General features: G+C 43.7%; 1 protein-coding gene across 9 annotated transcripts in view; it reads right to left on the bottom strand.

The window, feature by feature from the left end:
• TENM1 (teneurin transmembrane protein 1) overlaps positions 1-23914 on the bottom strand; it is a 490610-nt gene that overhangs the window by 7851 nt on the left and 458845 nt on the right. For all 9 annotated transcript variants that reach the window (XM_072124023.1, XM_072124021.1, XM_072124025.1 and 6 more), the window contains one exon: positions 797-1093. In XM_072124023.1, the coding sequence (XP_071980124.1) occupies positions 797-1093 (297 nt within the window). The remainder of the gene's footprint in view (positions 1-796; positions 1094-23914) is intronic.

The following is a 23914-nucleotide window of genomic DNA, read 5'->3' as shown; positions in this document are numbered from 1 at the left end:
ACATGATGCATGTGACACACTTCTGTCTAACTGCATGATTAATGTACTGCATGGTTCAACTGTGCACCGGAACGCCTTTTTACATGCAGAAATTTGTGTCGAATCGGTAATAGTGCAGCCACGACACATATGTGGCGCTGACACTTCTTAAATACACGTACAAGCAGTTTGCACTAGAAAGAATGTGCAAAGTCAGTCAGAAAAATGGCGCAATGGCTTCAGTAAATGTGGGCCATAGTTCTGAAATTGACCTTGGGAGCAAAAATAGTTGATGTATTTCAGAAAGTGTCATATTTTCATGTGTTACAACTTTTACCAGACTTGTCTCAAAGATTTTTTTGTGCTTTGAAGAAATAAATTATTGTATCCACATATTGCTTAATGACTGGTTTATTACCGTACAGCATATCTGACTCAAGGCTCAATTTCCATTCTTTCTTTAATAGTCTGCCATTTAGGTGACATTTTTAACAGTAAGACTTTTATAAAACTAATGACATTTCTTCCTTTTCAAATACTATACTAAGTACTGTGATCAATTTACTATTTAAGAGACTTATATGTAAAAGGGAAGGCGGCATTATTCAGTCATAAAAGACAGCTAGAACATATTGTAGTGATATCTTTTATTCCTCTTTGTTTTCCATTGTGTTACGAAGTTTAATGAATCATATTTTTCAGTCAAAGAATAAATAAGCCTCAGTCAATTTATTGTTAGAGCACTGTATATCTCCATGCACAGCTTCTTCTCACTCTTAATAAGCTTAAAAAATTTTATTTTTTAATCTTTGCTTACCCTTTCTTCATAGGTATAACTCCATATTTTACCATTGGCCCAAATTCTGGAGACCATTTTTCCATTTTGGTCGTACTCTATTTTCTCGGTCCATGTTCCTCTTTGAATGGAGGTGACAAGTCCAGATGAGGAGTAAGTGATATTGACTTCTTGATACTTGCTGCTTGGTGACCACAAAATGGGATGTCCGGTTTTATCATAAAGTATTCGAAGAGTGAATTTTCGATGGTCATCATAGATTTTTCCTGTTCTGGTGATGTGGTCAAAATCAATGGATAATAAGTTTCGGTTGTGGGCCTAAAATATAAGCACAAATTAAGTATGAAATAATGGCTTCTAAGGTACAAGTGATAGATGAAATGTGATCAGAAAATGCTCCCCATATTCCTTTTTGCTGTGTCTTTCTGGTAGGGTGTTTTGGGTGCTTCTTTCTACCTTATTTTGTTCCTAATATGCTTTTCATTCCGAAATTGTAGCTGACTTCAATCTTACAAGATAAAGGCTGAGGTTTCAGATCTGGGAAGTAAAAGTTTTGCTTATGGAGACTGCCAATGTAGGCATGTGGAGACTTATATAGACGCTCCAATAGGGGATTCTGGAAAAATATTCAAATACATTTTCTGGGATAGGACAAGGAAAACTAAGCCTCTTTTAACTACGTTGTAAGGCAGCTCCCTTGAGATCAAGTATGACCTACAAGAGGCCTTATGACGTGATTTGGGATTGAAACCAAACCAAACCAAACCAAACCATACCATACCTATTCCAGAAGGAACAGACTCCCAACTGTAGACAGCACTGTTTTGACCTAGTTGGGTCTCTTCAGTACAGCGTAGGGAACTTGTTTGGCTAAGTGAGAGGCTATTGGCTAGGGTTGTAGAGTAAGAGTTCTCCTTGCGGAGACTGATGTTTCAAGTCACAGACAGAAGCTTACTGAGGTATCACATTATAAAAAAGTCTATTTGTGAGTATGGTGGTGGTGGCGGGGGGGGGGGGTAGTGAAACATAGCAACAATGTCTTCACCCATCTGCTTTGAGACAACCTCACTTTTCCAGGATTCAGAGGGTGCAGCTGCTAAAAACTGTAGAATACAAGCCCCATAATGACTATAAGCAGTGTTACTGTACCTTGATCTATTGATTTGAACAAAATGTGTTTAAAGATGGAGTATGATTTAAAAAACCCATAAGACTGAGTTTTATGAAGCCAGGCTAGGCACTTACAGAGGCATACTGTATCTCCAAAGGCAGCCATAAAAGTAATGTCCTTTTAAAGCTTTGCTTAGAATGGCGACAGATAAAGTGCCTGTTGCTTACATAGTTTTGAGCCACATGGACATGATGGTACACGGTAATGTTTTTCTGCTATACACAAAAATGCTATAATGTAAACTGGCAGTAGTACATTATGTTCTGTTTAGCTATGAAAACTGAGTGCAATATTTATAATTACGCCTATTTTTAGGCACTATCTATTATGTATGTAATGGTGTTTTGATGGCAATAATTATAATATAATTACTGGATATAATTGTTGTCACTGCTGGATCGTTCCCTGACAATGCTTTGCTATTATACCAGTTTAAGTACAATTTACTCACTATAAATATATTGCAGTTGAATGTATCCATTAGCGAGTAACAATGGCACTTTCATTTTTTAAAAGTATAAATGAATGCATGAAAGTATTGTGAATAAGAATATTTTAGGAGTCTCCTTATTCTCTATAAGTCACTACATGTTCCATACAATAAACAACTGCATTTGGTGAATTCACCTTTTGAACATTGTACTTATATATCTTCTATATCTATATCTCACCTTCACATGCAATATACAAAAAATACACAACAAAAAGAAAAGGAAAACAGCAGATGTGTTGGCAAAACCAGTAAATTTTTATTAATTCAAAAAAAGTTGATGAAAGCATTTAAAAACCCCTAATGAAGGGGATAAGAAGAAAGTGGTCTTCCCACAATGCAATAATATTGGAAGTATAAAAAATATGAAGAAAATCAATATAGTAAATAGTGGAGCTACATGCAATTTCTACAATGGTAATACATAGATAGATAGATAGATAGATAGATAGATAGATAGATAGATAGATAGATAGATAGATACGGTAGATAGATAGATAGATAGATAGATAGATAGATAGATAGATAGATAGATAGATAGATAGATAGATAGATAGATAGATACGGTAGATAGATAGATAGATAGATAGATAGATAGATAGATACGGTAGATAGATAGATAGATAGATAGATAGATAGATAGATAGATAGATAGATAGATAGATAGATAGATATTTGGAGTGTTTCATAGAATGGGATAGCTGTGTCCCAATGTAGTGTACCATCAAATAAAGTGCAACATACAGTAATGTAACCACCAGATAAGGAGATAAATAAATATAGATAAATATTAGATATTAATAATTCATCATATTACCAGAAAGATCAAGTCCCCTGATAACCCCTGAGGAACGCATTATTGGTCTTTCCCCTTCTACCTGGACTTGATCTTTCTGGTAATATGATGAATTATTAATATCTAATATTAATTATGTATTTTTTATCTCACTATCTGGTGGCTACATTACTGCATGTTGCACTGTTGCACTTTATTTGATGGTACACTACATTGGCACACAGCTATCCCATTCTATGTAACACTCTAAATATCTATCTATTGTATCTATATATATACTTTACTGTGCATTACCATTGTAGAAATTGCATGTAGCTCCACTATTTACTATATTGATTTTCTTCATATTTTTTGCACTTCCAATATTATTACATTGTGGGAAGACCATTTTCTTCTTATCCCCTTCATTAGTGGTTTTTAAATGTTTTTAACAACTTTTTGTGAATTAATAAAAAAAAAATTGTTTTGCCAATACATCTTCTTTTTTTCTTTTTTTTTTCTTTAAATTATGTATATTTGTTTTGGATGTGTATATACCTTTACTTAATTACGCCCCCTTTCTTTGAAAGCAATATACAAAAAAAGCACCAGAAGGCTCTGATGCCCATATTGTGTTTTTGGACTCGGGCTGTTTATGACTTACAGATGTACAGGGACTTATAGTGCTTCCCCCAAAACTTGATATTGACTTTTCTTTGACAAATTTCTATACCATATTTTTCGGACTATAAGGCACACTAAAAATCCTTAGATTTTTTCAGAAATCAAAGGTGCGCCTTTTAGTCCGGTGCTCCTTATATATGAACCGTACTTACAGACAACAGCTGCTTTGAACTGTGCACAGGTCTGCCACCTGCTGGTCATTCATCCTTATAATCAGGTGCACCTTATACTCCGGTGCGCCTTATATATGAACCTAGACGTTTTAGCAGGCATTTATTGATGGTGCGCCTTATACTCCGGTGCGCCTCATAGTCCAAAAAATACTGTACTTAAAACTTGGTAGGGGCCCTTGCTATAAAAAGCTAAACATTTATTACTGTTCACTCCAGCAGTCACTGACTGCACTGTAGACACAACCTCCGGATTTGCAGCAGCTAGGTCCAGATTTCCTTACAAGAGTGGAAGGGTGTAAATTTTTGGTCTCTTAGTAATTCAAATTTCACTGATGGAAATGTTACACAGTATTCCTGACAGATAGTACATGGATAATAAATGACCAGACTAGCACTTAGGGAGGTTGACTTCTAAATTCTCATCTCTCTTGATCCTATGGTGAATCAGCCCCACACACCATGGATTTTCCCATATAATACTATTGAGTCATAAGATTGATCTATAGCCAAATTCACTAACAATCATGTATCTCCAATGGTCTGCTCTTGATTTACAGCCTAATGAAACTTAGAGCAAAGATTTTGACTTGATATTGTTCATGAACTTGGATAGGCTCCAGAGAGCATAGTTATTCTGACTCACAATTCTTGCAGCTTGTCATAATGTATAGTAACAGGCTAAGGCTCATTACACGTGATCAGTCCGTGATGATGGCCGTGGCAAGTGCCGTGCCATAGCCGATCACTACGCTGCGGATTAAACTTTGTGCACTATATAGATATATGATGCTCGAAGTTCTTATTTCCCCAATATGTACAGTCAGTACAGTGTCGGCTCTGCTACATATCTGGGTAATAAGAACTCTGTGTATCATATGATCAATATGATGCACAGAGTTCATTCTCCAGCATAGGGATCAGTCTGTATCGCGGCACTTTCCATGGCCGTGATCACGGAAAAATGTGAAACAGGCCTAAGATAGTAACATATTACACACAAATGATCAGTATGTGACAATTAATTCCGACTAAAACTCATTAACTGGAAATAATTCTTATTAATTTAAGGGAAGTGTTTGGCTGCAGGTATAGCTGGTAAAGGTGACACACGCCAGTTAAAGTTCCTACATGGTGAAAGGTCCTATTTATTTAGGAATCAGCCAGATCTTCCCTGCAGGGTTTTTGCCTTCTTCTGGTTAAATAATCTAGATACGAGCCTAATTTGCTATATCGCAAGCTGCAGTCAAAAAGGCCACTGGATTCACCATCCCAATCATAAACATGTGTACATAGGTGAGGGCATTTAAAACATAACTTTTAATATTGCGGTTAAAAGAAAGAAACACCAAAGTGAACCATCACATAAAATTATAAACCAAAGAAAAGGCTGACCAAAGTCAATTGATTGGGTTTCTCTGTGAGGTACAGCAACCATCCAAGTTTGATGCAAACACAAACAGCATAAAGTATATGAACTCTGATAGCCTAATAGTACGTTTTGCCAACCTGTAAAGGAAAAAGTGGATCCTTAAAGGAAACCTACCACTTGTAGTGGCAGGTTTCTGATGGAAAGACCGGGCACCAGCTCAGGCTGAGCTGGTGCCGGAGCTTATTTTTGTTAGTGTTTTAAACCGCGGTATCGCGGTATAAAACACTTTTTAAACTGTATAGCCGGCACAGGGAGGTACGCGCTCGGCGCTTACCATGCGCGCGGCTCTCCTTCACTTCCTATGTAGCCGCGCGCACGGTAAGCGCCGAGCGCGTACCTGCCTGCGCCGGCTATAAAGTTTAAAAAGTGTTTTAAACCGCGGTACCGCGGTTTAAATCACTAACAAAAATAAGCTCACCCTGAGCTGGTGCCCGGTATTTCCATCAGAAACCTGCCACTACAAGTGGTAGGTTTCCTTTAAGCAAACACATACAGCATCAAAAATATAGACTCTGGATGGGGAGATGTATCAATAAATACTTAAGGTAAAAATAGAAAAATTGGTCAGATCTCACCCATCCCGAGGTAGGACAAGACGAGGGTTGTAGATGATGGGTCTCAGGCACATCGTGGTCAGGAATAGATGGATGCGCTGCCCCTAGTAGGCCCTCTACTCCAGCCTTTTCTTTGGTTTATAATTTTATGTGATGGTTCACTTTGGTGTTTCTTTCTTTTAACCGCAATATTAAAAGTTATGTTTTAAATGCCCTCACCTATGTACACATGTTTCTTCTGGATAAACAAAGTATTATGTAATGAGTTGGACTTGATGGACTGATGTCTTTTTTTTAACTTTATTTAACATGATGCTATGACCTTCCGTTCATTTTCTGGACTGGAGTATTTTATGTATTAAATAGTTTTTTTACAATACCATGAGTAAGGCTACATTCACACTGACGTATGGAGGACGTGTATATACGGGCGACGTACATACGGCCGATATACGCCCTCCATAGACGTCAATGGGCGCACGGCGCCCTACGGGAGCGGTACGGTGCAGCACACGTGCGGCACCGTACCGCTCCGTACCCGGAAAAAGATAGGACCTGTCCTATCTTTCTCCGTAGTACGGCGCCGTGCGCCATTAATTCCTATGGAGAGGGGCGGGGGTGAGCTGCACTCACCTCCTCCTCCTCTCCCTGTACACTGCCGTTGCCCGCTACGGTACGGTACGGGCGGGCAACGGCAGTGTGAATATAGCCAAAGGCTTTGCAAAAAGTCTAAACATGTAGGCTTCTCCTACACAGAACACATGTTTGCTGCATGTCTTTTATAATGTATTTTGAATAAAGCAGAATTGGATGTTATCATGAAGGTGCCACAGTAAGGTTTTCTTTTTTATGTGTTTTTTTGTTACAATACATTTACATGACCCAGGAGCAAGAATGTTTCATTCCTAGATGCCTACCTTCTGCTTCCACTTTCATACATTTCAATGACTGTTGTTTATAAAACTTGTAAAAATGACTCATTTATCTGCGCTCTTATAACAGTTACAATTTATGGCCCAATTACACAGAGAGATGTGAAGTTTTAGGAAATTCACCCCTTAACAGCACATGTTAATACAAAGACACGTATGTGCATAACCAGCAGATACGATTTATTATGAAATGATAGGTCTGGGCTGCAGAGCACCGCAGGGACATAAATCTATCCTTGACACTTGTCCTCTTTTATGTTGCAAATAATAAGCTACATCATAAACTGTCTGATCTGTGATATTACCAGCACTGACCTCTGTAGAGAAGCAGAAATGCAGGCTCTGGATTGTGCTGAACACAACAGAACAGATAATATCTCTGATTCACAATGAAACATTTTATTGGAAATATGTTTCTGATTCTTCTTTCCATTGTTAGGCACATTTACACTGCATGTACTTTGATCTGTGGCTGTGTTTCATTTATTTTTAGTTACCAATTTCCTACAAAAACTTTGACATTTTAACAGTCTAGTTCATGTTACCTTAATTGAGTATTGGGAGGTAAGGCTGGGTTCATATCACGTTATTTGTATACACTAAGAGTGTTTGTCAGGAAAGCACCCGATGTATACCTTAAGCGTATACATTGACAAATACTCAGTGGCGTAACTTGAATCCGCAGGGCCCAGTGCAAAGTCTGTGCCAGGCCCACCGACTATAATGTATGTTTTATAGTACTTGTCTTCTCATATGGGAAAGTGACACCTTATGGGCCCCTAAACTTCCAGGGCCCAGTTGCGATCGCACCCTCTGCACCCCCTCAAGTTATGCCCCTGCAAATACTATAGATGGAGGCATAGTTGTTGCCTCCATCTGGCAACTAAACATTCTGTCAAAAAATGCAGGATGGAAAGAAGCAGCAAGCACATCTTTTACCCCTGCAGCCTCGGCCTGAGTGACGTATGCGCTTAGAGGAGGCAATGGTTGGCTATAGGGAGCGGATGCAGCGTATTGCATCTCTCTTCACAGCCCCGCCCAGCACATATGTCGCTCGGCAGGAGGAAGGACCCGGTGATGTCACTGTCCATATTAGGACAGTGACATCACTGCGGGGAACACCCCAATCATCGGCAGCAGCCAATCAGTGGCTCTTATTCACAAACTTTCTTTTTTGTTTACACTAATATTTTCTATCAAATATATTGTTAGAATTACAAAAACAGAAGTTAGTAATAGAAAATAAATATGTTTTGTATATAGACATTGAAGATCCTGATTAAAAGAATAGTTTGCTATTGCCTTCCATAAAAGTAGCTTTATGCAGAGGTGTTAAGTTGTCAAATTGTTTTCAATAAAGTCTCTTGTTTATCAGCAAAAGAGTTTATCGTTCTTTGGCTGCATTCATACCCATGTATGGGGGACGTATATACGGCCGATATATACGTCCCCCATACACTTCTATGGGCTCACGGCATACGGGAGCATTACGGTGCCGCACACGCGCGGCACCGTACCGCTCCGTAGCCCGGGAAAAGATAGGACATGTCCTATCTTTTCCCGTATTACGGCGTCGTGGCCCATATGTTCCTACGGAGAGGGGCGGGGGTGAGCAGCGCTCACCTCCTCCTCCTCTCCCCGCGCGCTGCCGTGTGCCCGCCGTGCTACGGTGCCGCGGGCCACAGCAGTGTGCATGTAGCCTCTTTTCTCTTGATGCTGTTGTTAAAATCCATGTCCTGTCGATTGTTCATAGTACTTAGGCATATGATTTGATAGGAAAAAGTACTCTCATTCCAAACCCTACTCAGTAGACTTCTATGTAATCGGACATCTCAGTGAGCTGTAATTCTTGATTTCAACGTGGAATTCAATAGAGATTTCAGAGTGAAAATCAATTTTTCAAGGTTGGAGCAAGAAAAGAGCCAAACAAGTAGACAAAGAAGCAATTTCCCGAGAAAATATCCTTTTTTTATATTTGTTTTTACTATATTATATAAAGCAAGTTATCTTTAAAGAGATTCTCTCTATGTAGGCTTTTCTTAAACTCATTAGATTAACTTGTTATTTTTTTGTGATGAAACTTTAGTTCTTTTGCACAAAAGAAGAGAATTAGAGATTGAGGGATGCATGAATCTTGTATTTTAGATTCAGTATGGATCTGACAATTTTCCTGCACTGAATTGAATTAAAATTTATGAATTGCTTTAGACAATAACGCTAAGCCTAATGAAAAAAATGTACAAAATTAACAAGATGACACTTGAGGGTATTATATATACGAATATCCAGAGCAGATGAGCAACATTGTTTCTGACCAATTCAAATCAACTGATCTAATCTTGAATGATTTGCACAACTCTAGTTATATTAACTAATGGTTCTTTCGCTTTTGCATGAATATTATGGACATAAAAATGCATTTTTATAGATGCAATAAATACACACAAGAACTTGCTTCGCTGTCAAGAAGACAACTTTTACATGAGAAGGAAAGGTCAAGTATCACTATATACAAATACAGACACCAATTCTTTATGCTTTAACTCATAACGTAAAAATTGTACAAATCCTTATCCTGATTCTCTACCCATTAGTGAGAATGGGATCCGTGTTCTCTGAAGGGTCCTGTTATTCTGAACGGTTAGGGTCCACGTTAGGTATCTCCTATCCTTTGAATAGGACAATAAGTTAAGTAAGTGGGACAATCCCTTTAATAATTCAGTAAATGATTCAGCTGCAGTTAGGGCTTTAAAGCAGTTGTCCAATATTTAAAAATTATCATGAGGCCCCAGCCACATCCCTTCTGTTAGAAACGATACCAACACCAGCCAATGGCTAGCAAAGACTTTAACCTGCACCAATTAGCTGTAAAAAACCTGTTGGTTATAGCAGTTCCCACCACAACCCAGTCCCCATTCTTAACACTTCTTTCAGAAGTGGCAAGTGAGTTGGAGAATCCCAAAAAGTTTTTACTTTTTTCAAGCATTATAAATTGGCACCTCTGTGTTGTACTGTTTATCTGTTATTCCACTTAGAAATGAATGAATAAATTGGCACTTGACCATTTCAGCTCTTCTTGTAAATAGGTAGGCCGTAAAAATTATCTCAAATAAAAAATAAAATAAAAAAAGAGAGATTCATTTCACCAGATTGATCAGGTAAATGGAGACTTCTCCATTTCACTCTTAAAAGTATCTGATTGAGCTATATCAGAGTATGTTTAACCCATCTAGCAACACTCAGTTGTCAGTTTATTTGTCCAAAGACAAGACATGTCCTCTATTAAAGCCATAAACAGTGTTTATTCAGGGTAGCGACCTCCATGAGCTGAATGTTATAATTAAGTGCTCCACATACCATGGGATTAATAGGATTATGTGTTGTAAAGACATCACTTGCCTGGATACTTCCTTCTATTTGGATGAAAGAAATGTGAACACAAATAATGTGAAAATCACATAACACAGACATTGTGTGGCTAATGTCTATGTTACATTGTTTTCCTTGTATGCCCAGCAATGTAAAAGCTAATACCACAAGGAGAAGAATAAAACTGCATCAGTGCTGCTCACAGTCAAGAAATGTGTTCATCTTCAAGCTTTTCCTTCCCACATAGTTCTTCTGTAATCCCAGTATGCATTCTTTTATTACTTATAATGAAAATATTCATTTAAGTGCCACATATTATTGTATATTATTGTGAAAGAGGGATCTTTTAATAAGGTATAAAGGCCCACAACCTGTCATCAGCCTGTTATCCAGGACAGTGACAGGATCACAATGATGACCTGCTATGTTCTTAGAGATTCAGCATTATCCAGAAAAAGAACTTTGAATGCTGCATACAAATGACCAGGAGTCACAGGGGTGGAAAAGAGTTGTGTGGGATGTCCACTTCTTGCTTGACTACTGTGCTAAAGGTATATTCAACATCAGTTTTTATAAAATATCTGTCATCCAATCAACCCAATTTGGCAACACGGTGGCTCAGTGGGTAGCACTACAGCCTTGCAGCGCTGGGGTCCTGGGTTAAAGTCCCTCCCAGGTCAGCATCTGCAAAGAGTTTGTATGTTCTCTCCGTGTTTTTGTGGGTTTCCTCCCACACTCCAAAACATACTGGTAGGTTGATTAGACTGTGAGCCCCATGGGGACAGGGATCGATTTGGCCAGCTCTGTCCAGCGTTCTGTAAACTGTGTGCTCTATATAAATAAAGAATTATTATTATTGATACTTTTGTTCGGCTTCTGGATTTGCTTGGGAGTCAACAAATATTTTTCTTTCATTAAAATCCAGTTATAAGGGTAGTGCTGTGTATTATTCTTATTTCCTTTCTACAAAATAGGAAATAACAATCTAAATGGTAGAGATCTGACTGCTGATAATGGACTTCCACCATTTACAAGAACAGGGGTCCTGTTCTCAAACTGAATAAAGCTGCAAGTCAAGTTTGTGGTCAGAAATAGCTGAACACTAGAGATGAGCGAGCACTAAAATGCTCGGGTACTCGTTATTCGAGACGAACTTTTCCCGATGCTCGAGTGCTCGTCTCGAATAACGAGCCCCATTGAAGTCAATGGGAGACTCGAGCATTTTTCAAGGGGACCAAGGCTCTGCACAGGGAAGCTTGGCCAAACACCTGGGAACCTCAGAAAAGGATGGAAACACCACGGAAATGGACAGGAAACAGCAGGGGCAGCATGCATGGATGCCTCTGAGGCTGCTTAATCGCACCATTATGCCAAAACTATGGGCAACAGCATGGCCATGACAGAGTGACAGAATGAAGCTAGATAGCATCTAAAACATGCAATAATTGACCCTGACACTATAGGGGACGGCATGCAGAGGCAGCGGCAGCAGGCTAGAGAGTGTCATGGCGACATACCCTAAATGGACTCAGGCTTCAAACCAATGGGTGGCAGAGAGGAACCAAAGGAGGTGAGCAAGAAGCGCTCAAATAATATCGGTACATGATAAAAGTTTGCCAGTATATTTTGTGGATTACACAGCAGGGTGGCGACAAAGTTAACATGGAAGCCATGAAAACAACCCAAAATTCTGCCTGACACAGCTCGTTTGATAAGGGGAACATGTATGGAGGCAGTGAACTAGTAGTAGATTAAAGGTGCTGCAGTTAAAACTATGTTAGTTGGATCTTGGCATGGAGCTGGCGCTCCGCTGCCAGGAGAGCTTTCGCCAATCCAAGCCCCTGTCTCTAGGCTACTCCCCAAACAGCACTTCTAAGAACCTTTTGTATAAGATCAAGTGTAGTAGCGTTCTTATAAGTTTGGGATATGGCGGGTGAGGGGAATGTAAACAGATGCGCAAGAAGCGCTGAAATAATATTGGTAAATGATAAAAGTTTGCCAGTATATTTTGTGGCTTACACAGCAGGGTGGCGACAAAGTTAACAAGTTTGATGTGGAATGCCCTGTAATAGCTCTTGGGCGGTGTGCCTTTTATCGCCTAGGCTCAGCAGTTTGAGCACCGCCTGCTGTCGCTTACTGACGGCTCTGCTGCTGTGCCTAGAGCTACCGACTGATGGCGCCATGGCCACGGATGGTAATTCGGAGGAGGTGGAGGAGGGGTGGGAGGAGGAGGAGGTATAGTAGGCCTTTGAGACCTGGACCGAGGTAGGCCCCGCAATCCTCGGCGTCGGCAGTATATGACCAGCCCCAGGGTCAGACTCGGTCCCAGCCTGCACCAAGTTAAGTGTAGTAGCGTTCTTATAAGTTTGGGATATGGCGGATGAGGGGAATGTAAACAGATGCGCAAGAAGCGCTGAAATAATATCCCTAAATGGTAAAAGTTTGCCAGTATATTTTGTGGATAACACAGCAGGGTGGCGACAAAGTTAACATGGAAGCCATGAAAACAACCCAAATTTCTGCCTGACACAGCTCGTTTGATAAGGGGAACATGTATGGAGGCAGTGAACTAGTAGTAGATTAAAGGTGCTGCAGTTAAAACTATGTTAGTTGGATCTTGGCATGGAGCTGGCGCTCCGCTGCCAGGCGAGCTTTCGCCAATCCAAGCCTCTAGGCTACTCCCCAAACAGCACTTCTAAGAACCTTTTGTATAAGATCAAGTGTAGTAGCGTTCTTATAAGTTTGGGATATGGCGGGTGAGGTGAATGTAAACAGATGCACAAGAAGCGCTGAAATAATATCGGTTAATCATAAAAGTTTGCCAGTATATTTTGTGGATAACACAGCAGGGTGGCGCCAAAGTTAACAACTTTGATGTGGAATCCATGAAAACAACCCAAATTTCTGCCTGACACACCTCGTTTGATAAGGGGACGATGTATGGAGGCAGCTATATGGACGACTTTTGGAGGTAGCAATGGAGACAACGTGTGGAGGCTGCTATGGAGACAATTTAATTTGGATAGTGCCTGTATGTGGCAGTCCAAAAAAGTTTTCAAACCAGAGGAGCAGGTAGGTGGCCCTCCAGAAAAATGAAATAGATTGAGTGCCTGTATGTGGCAGTCCAAAAAAGTTTTCAAACCAGAGGAGCAGGTAGGTGGCCCTCCAGAAAAATGGATTAGATTGAGTGCCTGTATGTGGCAGTCCAAAAAAGTTTTCAAACCAGAGGAGCAGGTAGGTGGCCCTCCAGAAAAATGAAATAGATTGAGTGCCTGTATGTGGCAGTCCAAAAAAGTTTTCAAACCAGAAGAGCAGGTAGGTGGCCCTCCAGAAAAATGAAATAGATTGAGTGCCTGTATGTGGCAGTCCAAAAAAGTTTTCAAACCAGAGGAGCAGGTAGGTGGCCCTCCAGAAAAATTGAATAGATTGAGTGCCTGTATGTGGCACTCCCAAAAATTGTTTAAAACAGAGGACCGGGTAGGTGGCCCTCCAGAAAAATTAAATGCATAAAGTACTATAGCTAGAGCCAGTGGGCCCTGTCAAAAAATAGCCAGTTTCCTCTGCTTTAGTGTACAAAGAGGAGGAGAAGGAGGAAAATGAGGAGGAGGAGGAGTGCATAAATTATTCAGGTTGAGCTTCCTTCACCTGGTGGAGATTGGAAATTATGAGAAATCCAGGCTTTATTCATCTTAATAAGCGTCAGCCTGTCAGCGCTGTCAGTCGACAGGCGTGTACGCTTATCGGTGATGATGCCACCAGCTGCACTGAAAACCCGCTCGGACAAGACGCTAGCGTCAGGGCAGGCAAGAACCTCCAAGGCGTACAGCGCCAGTTCGTGCCACATGTCCAGCTTTGAAACCCAGTAGTTGTAGGGAGCTGTGTGATCATTTAGGACGATGGTATGGTCAGCTACGTACTCCCTCACCATCTTTCTGTAAAGATCAGCCCTACTCTGCCGAGACTGGGGACAGGTGACAGTGTCTTGCTGGGGTGACATAAAGCTGGCAAAAGCCTTGTAAAGCGTACCCTTGCCAGTGCTGGACAAGGTGCCTGCTCGCCTACTCTCCCTCGCTACTTGTCCCGCAGAACTACGCACTCTGCCGCTAGCGCTGTCAGAAGGGAAATACTGTTTCAGCTTGTGCACCAGGGCCTGCTGGTATTCATGCATTCTCACACTCCTTTCCTCTCCAGGGATGAGAGTGGAAAGATTTTGCTTGTACCGTGGGTCCAGGAGAGTGAATACCCAGTAATCGGAGCTGGAATAAATTCTTTGAACGCGAGGGTCACGGGATAGGCAGCCTAGCATGAAATCTGCCATATGCGCCAGAGTCCCAACGCGCAAGAATTCACTCCCCTCACTGGCCTGACTGCCCATTTCCTCCTCCTCCAACTCCTCTTCTTCTTCCCATACACGCTGAACAGTGAAGGTCTGAGCAATGCTCCCCTCTTGTGTCTCGCCAACATTCTCCTCCTCTTCCTCCTCATCCTCCTCCACCTCCTCTGATATGCGCTGAGAAACAGACCTGAGGGTGCTTTGGCTATCAACAAGGGAATCTTCTTCCCCCGTCTCTTGTGACGAGCGCAAAGCTTCCGACTTCATGCTGATCAGAGAGTTTTTCAACAGGCCAAGCAGCGGGATGGTAAGGCTGATGATGGCGGCATCGCCACTGACCATCTGTGTTGACTCCTCAAAGTTACTCAGCACCTGACAGATATCAGACATCCACGTCCACTCCTCATTGTAGACTTGAGGAAGCTGACTGACCTGACTACCAGTTCTGGTGGAAGTTGACATCTGGCAGTCTACAATCGCTCTGCGCTGCTGGTAAACTCTGGATAACATGGTTAATGTTGAATTCCACCTCGTGGGCACGTTGCACAACAGTCGGTGAGCGGGCAGTTGGAGGCGGCGCTGCGCTGCCCTGAGAGTGGCAGCATCTGTGCTGGACTTCCTGAAATGCGCACAGATGCGGCGCACCTTCGTGAGCAAATCTGACAGATTGGGGTATGTCTTGAGGAAACGCTGAACTATCAGATTTAACACATGGGCCAGGCATGGCACATGTGTCAGTCTGCCGAGTTGCAGAGCCGCCACCAGGTTACGGCCGTTGTCACACACAACCATGCCTGGCTTCAGGTTCAGCGGTGCCAGCCACAGATCAGTCTGCGCCGTGATGCCCTGTAATAGTTCTTGGGCGGTGTGCCTTTTATCGCCTAGGCTCAGCAGTTTGAGCACCGCCTGCTGTCGCTTAGCGACGGCACTGCTGCTGTGCCTAGAGCTAGCGACTGATGGCGCCATGCCCACGGATGGTAGTTCGGAGGAGGAGGTGGAGGAGGGGTGGGAGGAGGAGGAGGCATAGTAGGCCTTTGAGACCTGGACCGAGGTAGGGCCCGCAATCCTCGGCGTCGGCAGTATATGACCAGCCCCAGGGTCAGACTCGGTCCCAGCCTCCACCAAGTTAACCCAATGTGCCGTCAGCGATATATAGTGGCCCTGCCCGGCAGCACTCATCCACGTGTCCGTGGTCAGGTGGACCTTGTCAGAAACGGCGTTGGTCAGGGCATGGATGATGTTGTCTGACACGTGCTGGTGCAGGGCTGGGACGGCACATCGGGAAAAGTAGTGGCGGCTGGGGACCGAATACCGAGGGGCGGCCGCCGCCATGAGGTTGCGAAAGGCCTCGGTCTCTACTAGCCTATAGGGCAGCATCTCCAGGCTAAGCAATCTGGAGATGTGGACATTAAGGGCTTGGGCGTGCGGGTGGGTTGCACTATATTTTCTTTTCCTCTCCAGCGTCTGGGGTATGAAGAGCTGAACGCTGGTGGATGCTGTGGAGGATCGTGGAGGCGACAATGGGGTTTTTGTGCCAGGGTCCTGGGCAGGGGGCTGACTATCAGCTGACACAGGGGAAGGAGCAGTGGTGTGCACGGCCGGAGGTGAACGGGCTTGGTGCCACTGATTCGGGTGTTTAGCATTCATATGCCTGCGCATACTGGTGGTAGTTAAGCTAGTAGTGGTGGAACCCCTGCTGATCCTGGTTTGGCAAAGGTTGCACACCACAGTCCGTCGGTCATCCGGTGTTTCCTTAAAGACCCTCCAGACTTCTGAAAATCTAGCCCTCGCCGCGGGAGCCCTCGCCACGGGAGCTTCACTACGTGACACATTTGGCGCTGATGCACCTGCTCTGGCCCTGCCTCTCCGTCTGGCCCCACCACTGCCTCTTCCAACCTGTTCTGCTATAGGACTCTCCTCCGTCTCAGAAGCACTGTGTTCACCCGGCCTCTCAACCCAGCTTGGGTCTGTCACCTCATCATCCTCCGATCCCTCAGTCTGCTCCCCCCTCGGACTTCCTGCCCTGACAACAACTTCCCCACTGTCTGACAACCGTGTCTCCTCATCGCCGGACACCTCTTTACACACTTCTTCCACTACGTCAAGAAGGTCATCATCACCCACAGACTGCGACTGGTGGAAAACCTGGGCATCGGAAAATTGCTCAGCAGCAACCGGACAAGTGGTTTGTGACTGTGGGAAGGGTCCAGAAAACAGTTCCTCAGAGTATGCCGGTTCAAATGCCAAATTTTCCTGGGAGGGGGCAGACTGGGGTGGAGGAGGCTGAGGTGCAGGAGCTGGAGGAGTGCCGATTTCGGTGACATGGGTGGACTGCGTGGAAGACTGACTGGTGGACAAATTGCTCGAAGCATTGTCGGCAATCCACGACATCACCTGTTCGCACTGTTCTGGCCTCAACAGTGCTCTACCACGAGTCCCAGTAACTTCAGACATGATGAACCTAGGGAGTGTAGCTCTGCGGCGTTCCCCTGCTCCCTCATCAGCAGGTGGTGTCTCACCCCACCCAGGACCACGGCCTCTGACCCCTGCAGTAGATGGACGCCCACGTCCCCGCCCTCGTCCTCGTCCTCTACCCCTAGCCCTCGGGTTAAACATTTTGAAAATGAAAGTTATATAACTTTAATTTTTTTTTTTAACTTTTTTTTGTGTTTTTTTGTGTTTTTTAGTTTTTTTTTGTGTTTTTTAGTTTTTAAAACCAAACAATGCTATCCTATTGCTATGGCTATTTTCTAGCCAAGTATGAAAGCACACTGATGAGATGACGCTGAGTTATGAAAAAATAAACGTAAAATAAAAAGGAAATGGCAGACTGTGCCTAATTGAAATCCAACCCCTAATAAATTTTCCCACTTCGGTCTTTGCGATGGATATTTGCGTCATTAAGCGCTAAACACAGCGGTCGCAAGTCTCACTCCAAATTCCTCACAATTGGCTAGTATATGCACTGCAGCAAGGACAGCCACCAGCAGATCAACCAGAAATAAAATATATATAACGCTATTGTAGGCGTAAGTAAGCCGTTTGGATTCTCCTTTGGCTATTTTCTAGCCAAGTATGAAAGCACACTGATGAGATGACGCTGAGTTATGAAAAAATAAACGTAAAATAAAAAGGAAATGGCAGACTGTGCCTAATTGAAATCCAACCACTAATAAATTTTCCCACTTCGGTCTTTGCGATGGATATGTGCGTCACTAAGCGCTAAACACAGCGGTCGCAAGTCTCACTCCAAATTCCTCACAATTGGCTAGTATATGCACTGCAGCAAGAACAGCCACCAGCAGATCAACCAGAAATAAAATATATATATCGCTATTGTAGGCGTAAGTAAGCCGTTTGGATTCTCCTTTGGCTATTTTCTAGCCAAGTATGAAAGCACACTGATGAGATGACGCTGAGTTATGAAAAAATAAACGTAAAATAAAAAGGAACTGGCAGACTGTGCCTAATTGAAATCCAACCCCTAATAAATTTTCCCACTTCGGTCTTTGCGATGGATATGTGCGTCACTAAGCGCTAAACACAGCGGTCGCAAGTCTCACTCCAAATTCCTCACAATTGGCTAGTATATGCACTGCAGCAAGGACAGCCACCAGCAGATCAACCAGAAATAAAATATATATAACGCTATTGTAGGCGTAAGTAAGCCGTTTGGATTCTCCTTTGGCTATTTTCTAGCCAAGTATGAAAGCACACTGATGAGATGACGCTGAGTTATGAAAAAATAAGCGTAAAATAAAAAGGAAATGGCAGACTGTGCCTAATTGAAATCCAACCCCTAATAAATTTTCCCACTTCGGTCTTTGCAATGGATATGTGCGTCACTAAGCGCTAAACACAGCGGTCGCAAGTCTCACTCCAAATTCCTCACAATTGGCTAGTATATGCACTGCAGCAAGGACAGCCACCAGCAGATCAACCAGAAATAAAATATATATAACGCTATTGTAGGCGTAAGTAAGCCGTTTGGATTCTCCTTTGGCTATTTTCTAGCCAAGTATGAAAGCACACTGATGAGATGACGCTGAGTTATGAAAAAATAAACGTAAAATAAAAAGAAACTGGCAGACTGTGCCTAATTGAAATCAAACCCCTAATAAATTTTCCCACTTTGGTGTTTGAGGTGGATATGTGTGTCACTAAGAGCTAAACACAACGGTAGCAAGTCCCCCTGCAAATTCCTCACAATATGGTACTAGCTGCACTACTAGTGCCAGCAAGCCCAGCCACAAGCAAACAAAAAAAAAAAAGTATAACGTTATTGTAGCCCTAAGAAGGGCTGTTGGGTTCTTGTTGAATCACTCCTGCCTAACAGTAATCTACTAGCACCCTAACGCTGTCCCTGACCAGCAGCAGCTCTCTCCCTAGCGGCATCCAGACACAGAATGATCCGAGCAGCGCGGGCAGCGGCTAGTCTATCCCAGGGTCACCTGATCTGGCCAGCCAACCACTGCTATCGACGTGTAAGGGTACCACGTCATGCTGGGTGGAGTGCAGAGTCTCCTGGCTTGTGATTGGCTCTGTTTCTGGCCGCCAAAAAGCAAAATGGCGGGAGCTGCCATTTTCTCGAGCGGGCGAAGTATTCGTCCGAGCAACGAGCAGTTTCGAGTACGCTAATGCTCGAACGAGTATGTTCGCTCATCTCTACTGAACACCGATATTTCCCAGACCTTCTACAACTGATCCAGTCAAATTTGGAAAGGTGCAGCTGCAGCCAAGGAAACTGTGTTCAAATTCACAGGGATCTCAGAGTTGTGTCTCAATTTACACAATAATATATGGTAATGCACCTCACATGTATTGGCGGTGTAAACCTTCACTTGGTAGAGTGATTGATGACCAGTATGTCCCTTTAAGGTTCCTGGTCTGAATTCTTTAGGGGCCATGATATTTTAACTGGACTTTAGATCCAGGGTTTAGATGTTGCAGGGTTTCTGCCTTGATTGCTCCTCTCCATACTCCATGACCTGTTATATACCTGACCCTTTAGCTGCAGATGTTGGTGTTCAGATTGTTAAGGAGAAAATAGACAGAGGCAAGAGTTGCTGGGTGTTGTTGTTCTAAAGAGATGACCAACTGGATTGCACAGCGGGAGCAAAAGCCAGAAAAGCTCGGTGAGAGCCGTAATTGGACTATTCCTTTTGTACTGCTACCCTGAAACTCAGGACATTATATTTTTGTTTCATGCTGAAGCTTGTGATGTTCCTGTTGGACTGTGTTAAATAAATTTTTGGACTGTTATTTGGACAAACCTGTTCTGGATGTGAATTTGTGCCAGACAACAAGTCTGAAGGGTCCCATTTCCCACATATGGTGTTTTGGATGCGAACAGCCATTGCTAGGGGCAACAGCAGCCAGCATTGAAGGCAGCATTGAAGCTGAAATCTCTGAATGTCCTGGTTAAAATTGGCTGTAGGACTGCAAATAGGCATGGCAATGGAGGAACTTATCCAACAGATCAGTGGAGTAACTAGGAGAGACAGGGCCCCCTAGCAGGCTACTGCATGGGGCCCCCCTTCCGACTTAAAAAATATACACTCACCGGCCACTTTATTAGGTACACCTGTCCAACTGCTCGTTAACACTTAATTTCTAATCAGCCAATCACATGGCGGCAACTCAGTGCATTTAGGCATGTAGACATGGTCAAGACAATCTCCTGCAGTTCAAACCGAGCATCAGTATGGGGAAGAAAGGTGATTTGAGTGCCTTTGAACGTGGCATGGTTGTTGGTGCCAGAAGGGCTGGTCTGGTCTGAGTATTTCAGAAACTGCTGATCTACTGGGATTTTCACGCACAACCATCTCTAAGGTTTACAGAGAATGGTCCGAAAAAGAAAAAACATCCAAAGAGCGGCAGTTCTGTGGGCGGAAATGCCTTGTTGATGTCAGAGGAGAATGGGCAGACTGGTTCGAGCTGATAGAAAGGCAACAGTGACTCAAATCGCCACCCGTTACAACCAAGGTAGGCAGAAGAGCATCTCTGAATGCACAGTACGTCGAACTTTGAGGCAGATGGGCTACAGCAGCAGAAGACCACACCGGGTGCCACTCCTTTCAGCTAAGAACAGGAAACTGAGGCTACAATTTTCACAAGCTCATCGAAATTGGACAGTAGAAGATTGGAAAAACGTTGCCTGGTCTGATGAGTCTCGATTTCTGCTGCAACATTCGGATGGTAGGGTCAGAATTTGGCGTCAACAACATGAAAGCATGGATCCATCCTGCCTTGTATCAACGGTTCAGGCTGGTTGTGGTGGTGTCATGGTGTGGGGAATATTTTCTTGGAACTCTTTGGGCCCCTTGGTACCAATTGAGCATCGTTGCAATGCCACAGCCTACCTGAGTATTGTTGCTGACCATGTCCATCCCTTTATGACCACAATGTACCCAACATCTGATGGCTACTTTCAGCCGGATAATGCGCCATGTCATAAAGCTGGAATCATCTCAGACTGGTTTATTGAACATTACAATGAGTTCACTGTACTCAAATGGCCTCCACAGTCACCAGATCTCAATCCAATAGAGCATCTTTGGGATGTGGTGGAACGGGAGATTCGCATCATGGATGTGCAGCCGACAAATCTGCGGCAACTGTGTGATGCCATCATTTCAATATGGACCAAAATCTCTGAGGAATGCTTCCAGCACCTTGTTGAATCTATGCCACGAAGAAATGAGGCAGTTCTGAAGGCAAAAGGGGGTCCAACCCGTTACTAGCATGGTGTACCTAATAAAGTGGCCGGTGACTGTACATATTAGTATACTCACATATGCGAGTTACAATCACATATAAATACACTCATGTGCACACACAGCATATACACACACATACAGTGCCATATGCAACATACTCACATACAGTGTATACAGACACCATATACACATCACAGATACTGCATATATACATCACAGTATATGTTGTATACATATTATGCTGGACAATGTGCAGTACAATATAGATATAATGGTGCATATGCTCCATTCTTTATTGTGTGTGGTCGGATGACGGGCCCCCTGAAACTGCAGGCCCCATAGCGGCTGCTATGGCTGCTACCGCTGTAGTTACGCCCCTGCAACAGATGATGCAAGCCAAACTCGAACAACAGCAAGAAGCATGGCACAGCAGCAGAAGGTTCATGCAAAGGCCTTACAAGCCCAGCAGCAGCTCCTTCTTATGGAGCAAATGGCTGCTTTAAGAGAAGCAGTGACTGTACCACAGGTTGTCACCATAGCTGGTTAATATCAGATGTAATTATAAAAAAGAAAGTACAAGTTTCCTTGCAGAAGATGACCACTGAGGATGATGTGGAGGCTTATCTTACTGTTTTTGAATGAATTGCAGACAGAGAAAATTTGCCTGTAGACCAGTGGGCTGAAGTGCTGGCTCCATACTTGACAGGTGAGCCACAAAAAGCTTATCATGACTTCACCTTGCAGGATTCAACGGACTATAGCAGATTAAAGGCTGAAATACTTGCAGCAAAGGACTTTCTGCAAAGAGAAACAATCAAGGTCACAAATGTTTGACCTATTCCTCTACAAAAGAGCAGATGGTGGAAAGGGTTCTGATTGATCGCTATGTCCATGCTCTTCCTGTGCAAGTTCAGCGCTGGGTTGCCCAGTGAGATCCCCAGAATGCAGATGACCTGGTGGTGGAGCTTGGTGGTGAGGTAAAATTACCTCACTGGAACCAGAAAGTTCGCCCTCTGCCTAGTAGGAGAATATTGAAGTCTGCCGGAGAGTGGAGACAATCTACAGAAAGCAAGAAACAGTAGGCAGTGGAAACCGCTCCTACAACTCAGTCTCCCCAAATAATTTGTTGGAAGTGTCAAAACCCTGGACACGTTTCTGCTCAATGTCCTGTGATGACAGAAACCATGGAGTGTGATCTGGCTCAACATTGTGTCACGGGTGGACCCGCAACCCACATCGCGGGTCGCGGGCTCACCCGTGCCTCTCGCTCCCCGCAGGCGCCGCGCCAGCGCGTCTCACCTCTCCCCGCTCCCGAGTCCCGGCCTCGCTCCGTCTGCGCGCGGTCCCGCGCCTTAGGGCGCGCGCAACACTTCCAGGAAATTTAAAGGGCCAGCGCGCCATTAATTGGCGCTGGCCATATTGCCCAAATCTATATAAGTCTGCCTCTTCCTGCAAGCCCTGCCGGATCTTTGTGCCTCACAGCCTTAGAGAAAGCTCTGTTGCGATTTGCCTGCGTTCCAGTGTCTACTGCGTTCCAGTGTCTCCTGCGTGTCTGGCTCCCTCCGTGTTCCTGTGTTGCCTGACTACCTCCGTGTTCCCGTGTTCCAGTGTCCCTCCGTATTGCTGTCGTGAGTTCTGTGTTCCCGTACCCTTCTGCTTGGACCTCCTGTTGCTGACCCCGGTTTGGATTCTGACGTTGCATCTCTGCCGCCTGCCCTGACCCTGTGCCTGGACTGTGACCTCGAGCTTGACTGCTGTTTCTGTACCTCAACCTTGGCCGCCACTGCAGACAAGTCACGCCTGAGGAATGACCTGGTGGTACCACGCCGCAGCTTGTCTAACCCGCTTTGCGGCGGGCTCTGGTGAAAACCGGGTACCACTTAGACTCCGGTCCCAGGTAGTGGCTTGAGTCATCGTCTGCAGTGGTCCAGCGGATCCACATCCCGCAAGCCTGACACATTGCTCCTTGTTGGTACAACCTGTCTGCAGTGCTGAGCCATATCAGGCCAGGGGGCCACAGATGTGCCAGGTGACTATCAATGATACCATGATGACTGTTCTTTTGGACTCTGGAAGCCTGGTGAAGCTTGTTTGTGGTAATTTCTCACAGGTGCTGCATGTCCCAGGAAAAATTGTAAGGGGAAAGGGTGTACATGGAGATGTCAAAGACTATCCGGTGGCTGAAGTGATTATTGCTACTGGATGTGGGTCTGTGTCACACCAAGTGGGTATTGTTAAAGACTTAATACATGCAATCATTATCAGATGTGACTTTCCTCTGTTTTGGGAGCTGTGATACCCAAGTTACCACTGTTAATAATGTGTTCCCTATGTGTGAGCCTCAAGGTAGTGAAAAAAATTCAGAAAATTTTCCCCTGGAGGTGTTGGTTGGGGATGAAGGGAATATCTCAGAGTCTGACCTAACCTTGACAGAACTTGAGGTGAATTGGGTAAATTCTGGAACTGCACAGTGGCAAGACCCAACACTAAAGAATGCTTTATAGAATGTG

The sequence above is a fragment of the Engystomops pustulosus genome, chromosome 9 (assembly GCF_040894005.1).
Source record: "Engystomops pustulosus chromosome 9, aEngPut4.maternal, whole genome shotgun sequence".
In the NCBI taxonomy this organism is placed as follows: domain Eukaryota; kingdom Metazoa; phylum Chordata; class Amphibia; order Anura; family Leptodactylidae; genus Engystomops; species Engystomops pustulosus.
The sequence above is the reverse complement of the archived record's forward strand: the minus strand, read 5'-3'. Positions and strand labels throughout refer to the sequence as shown.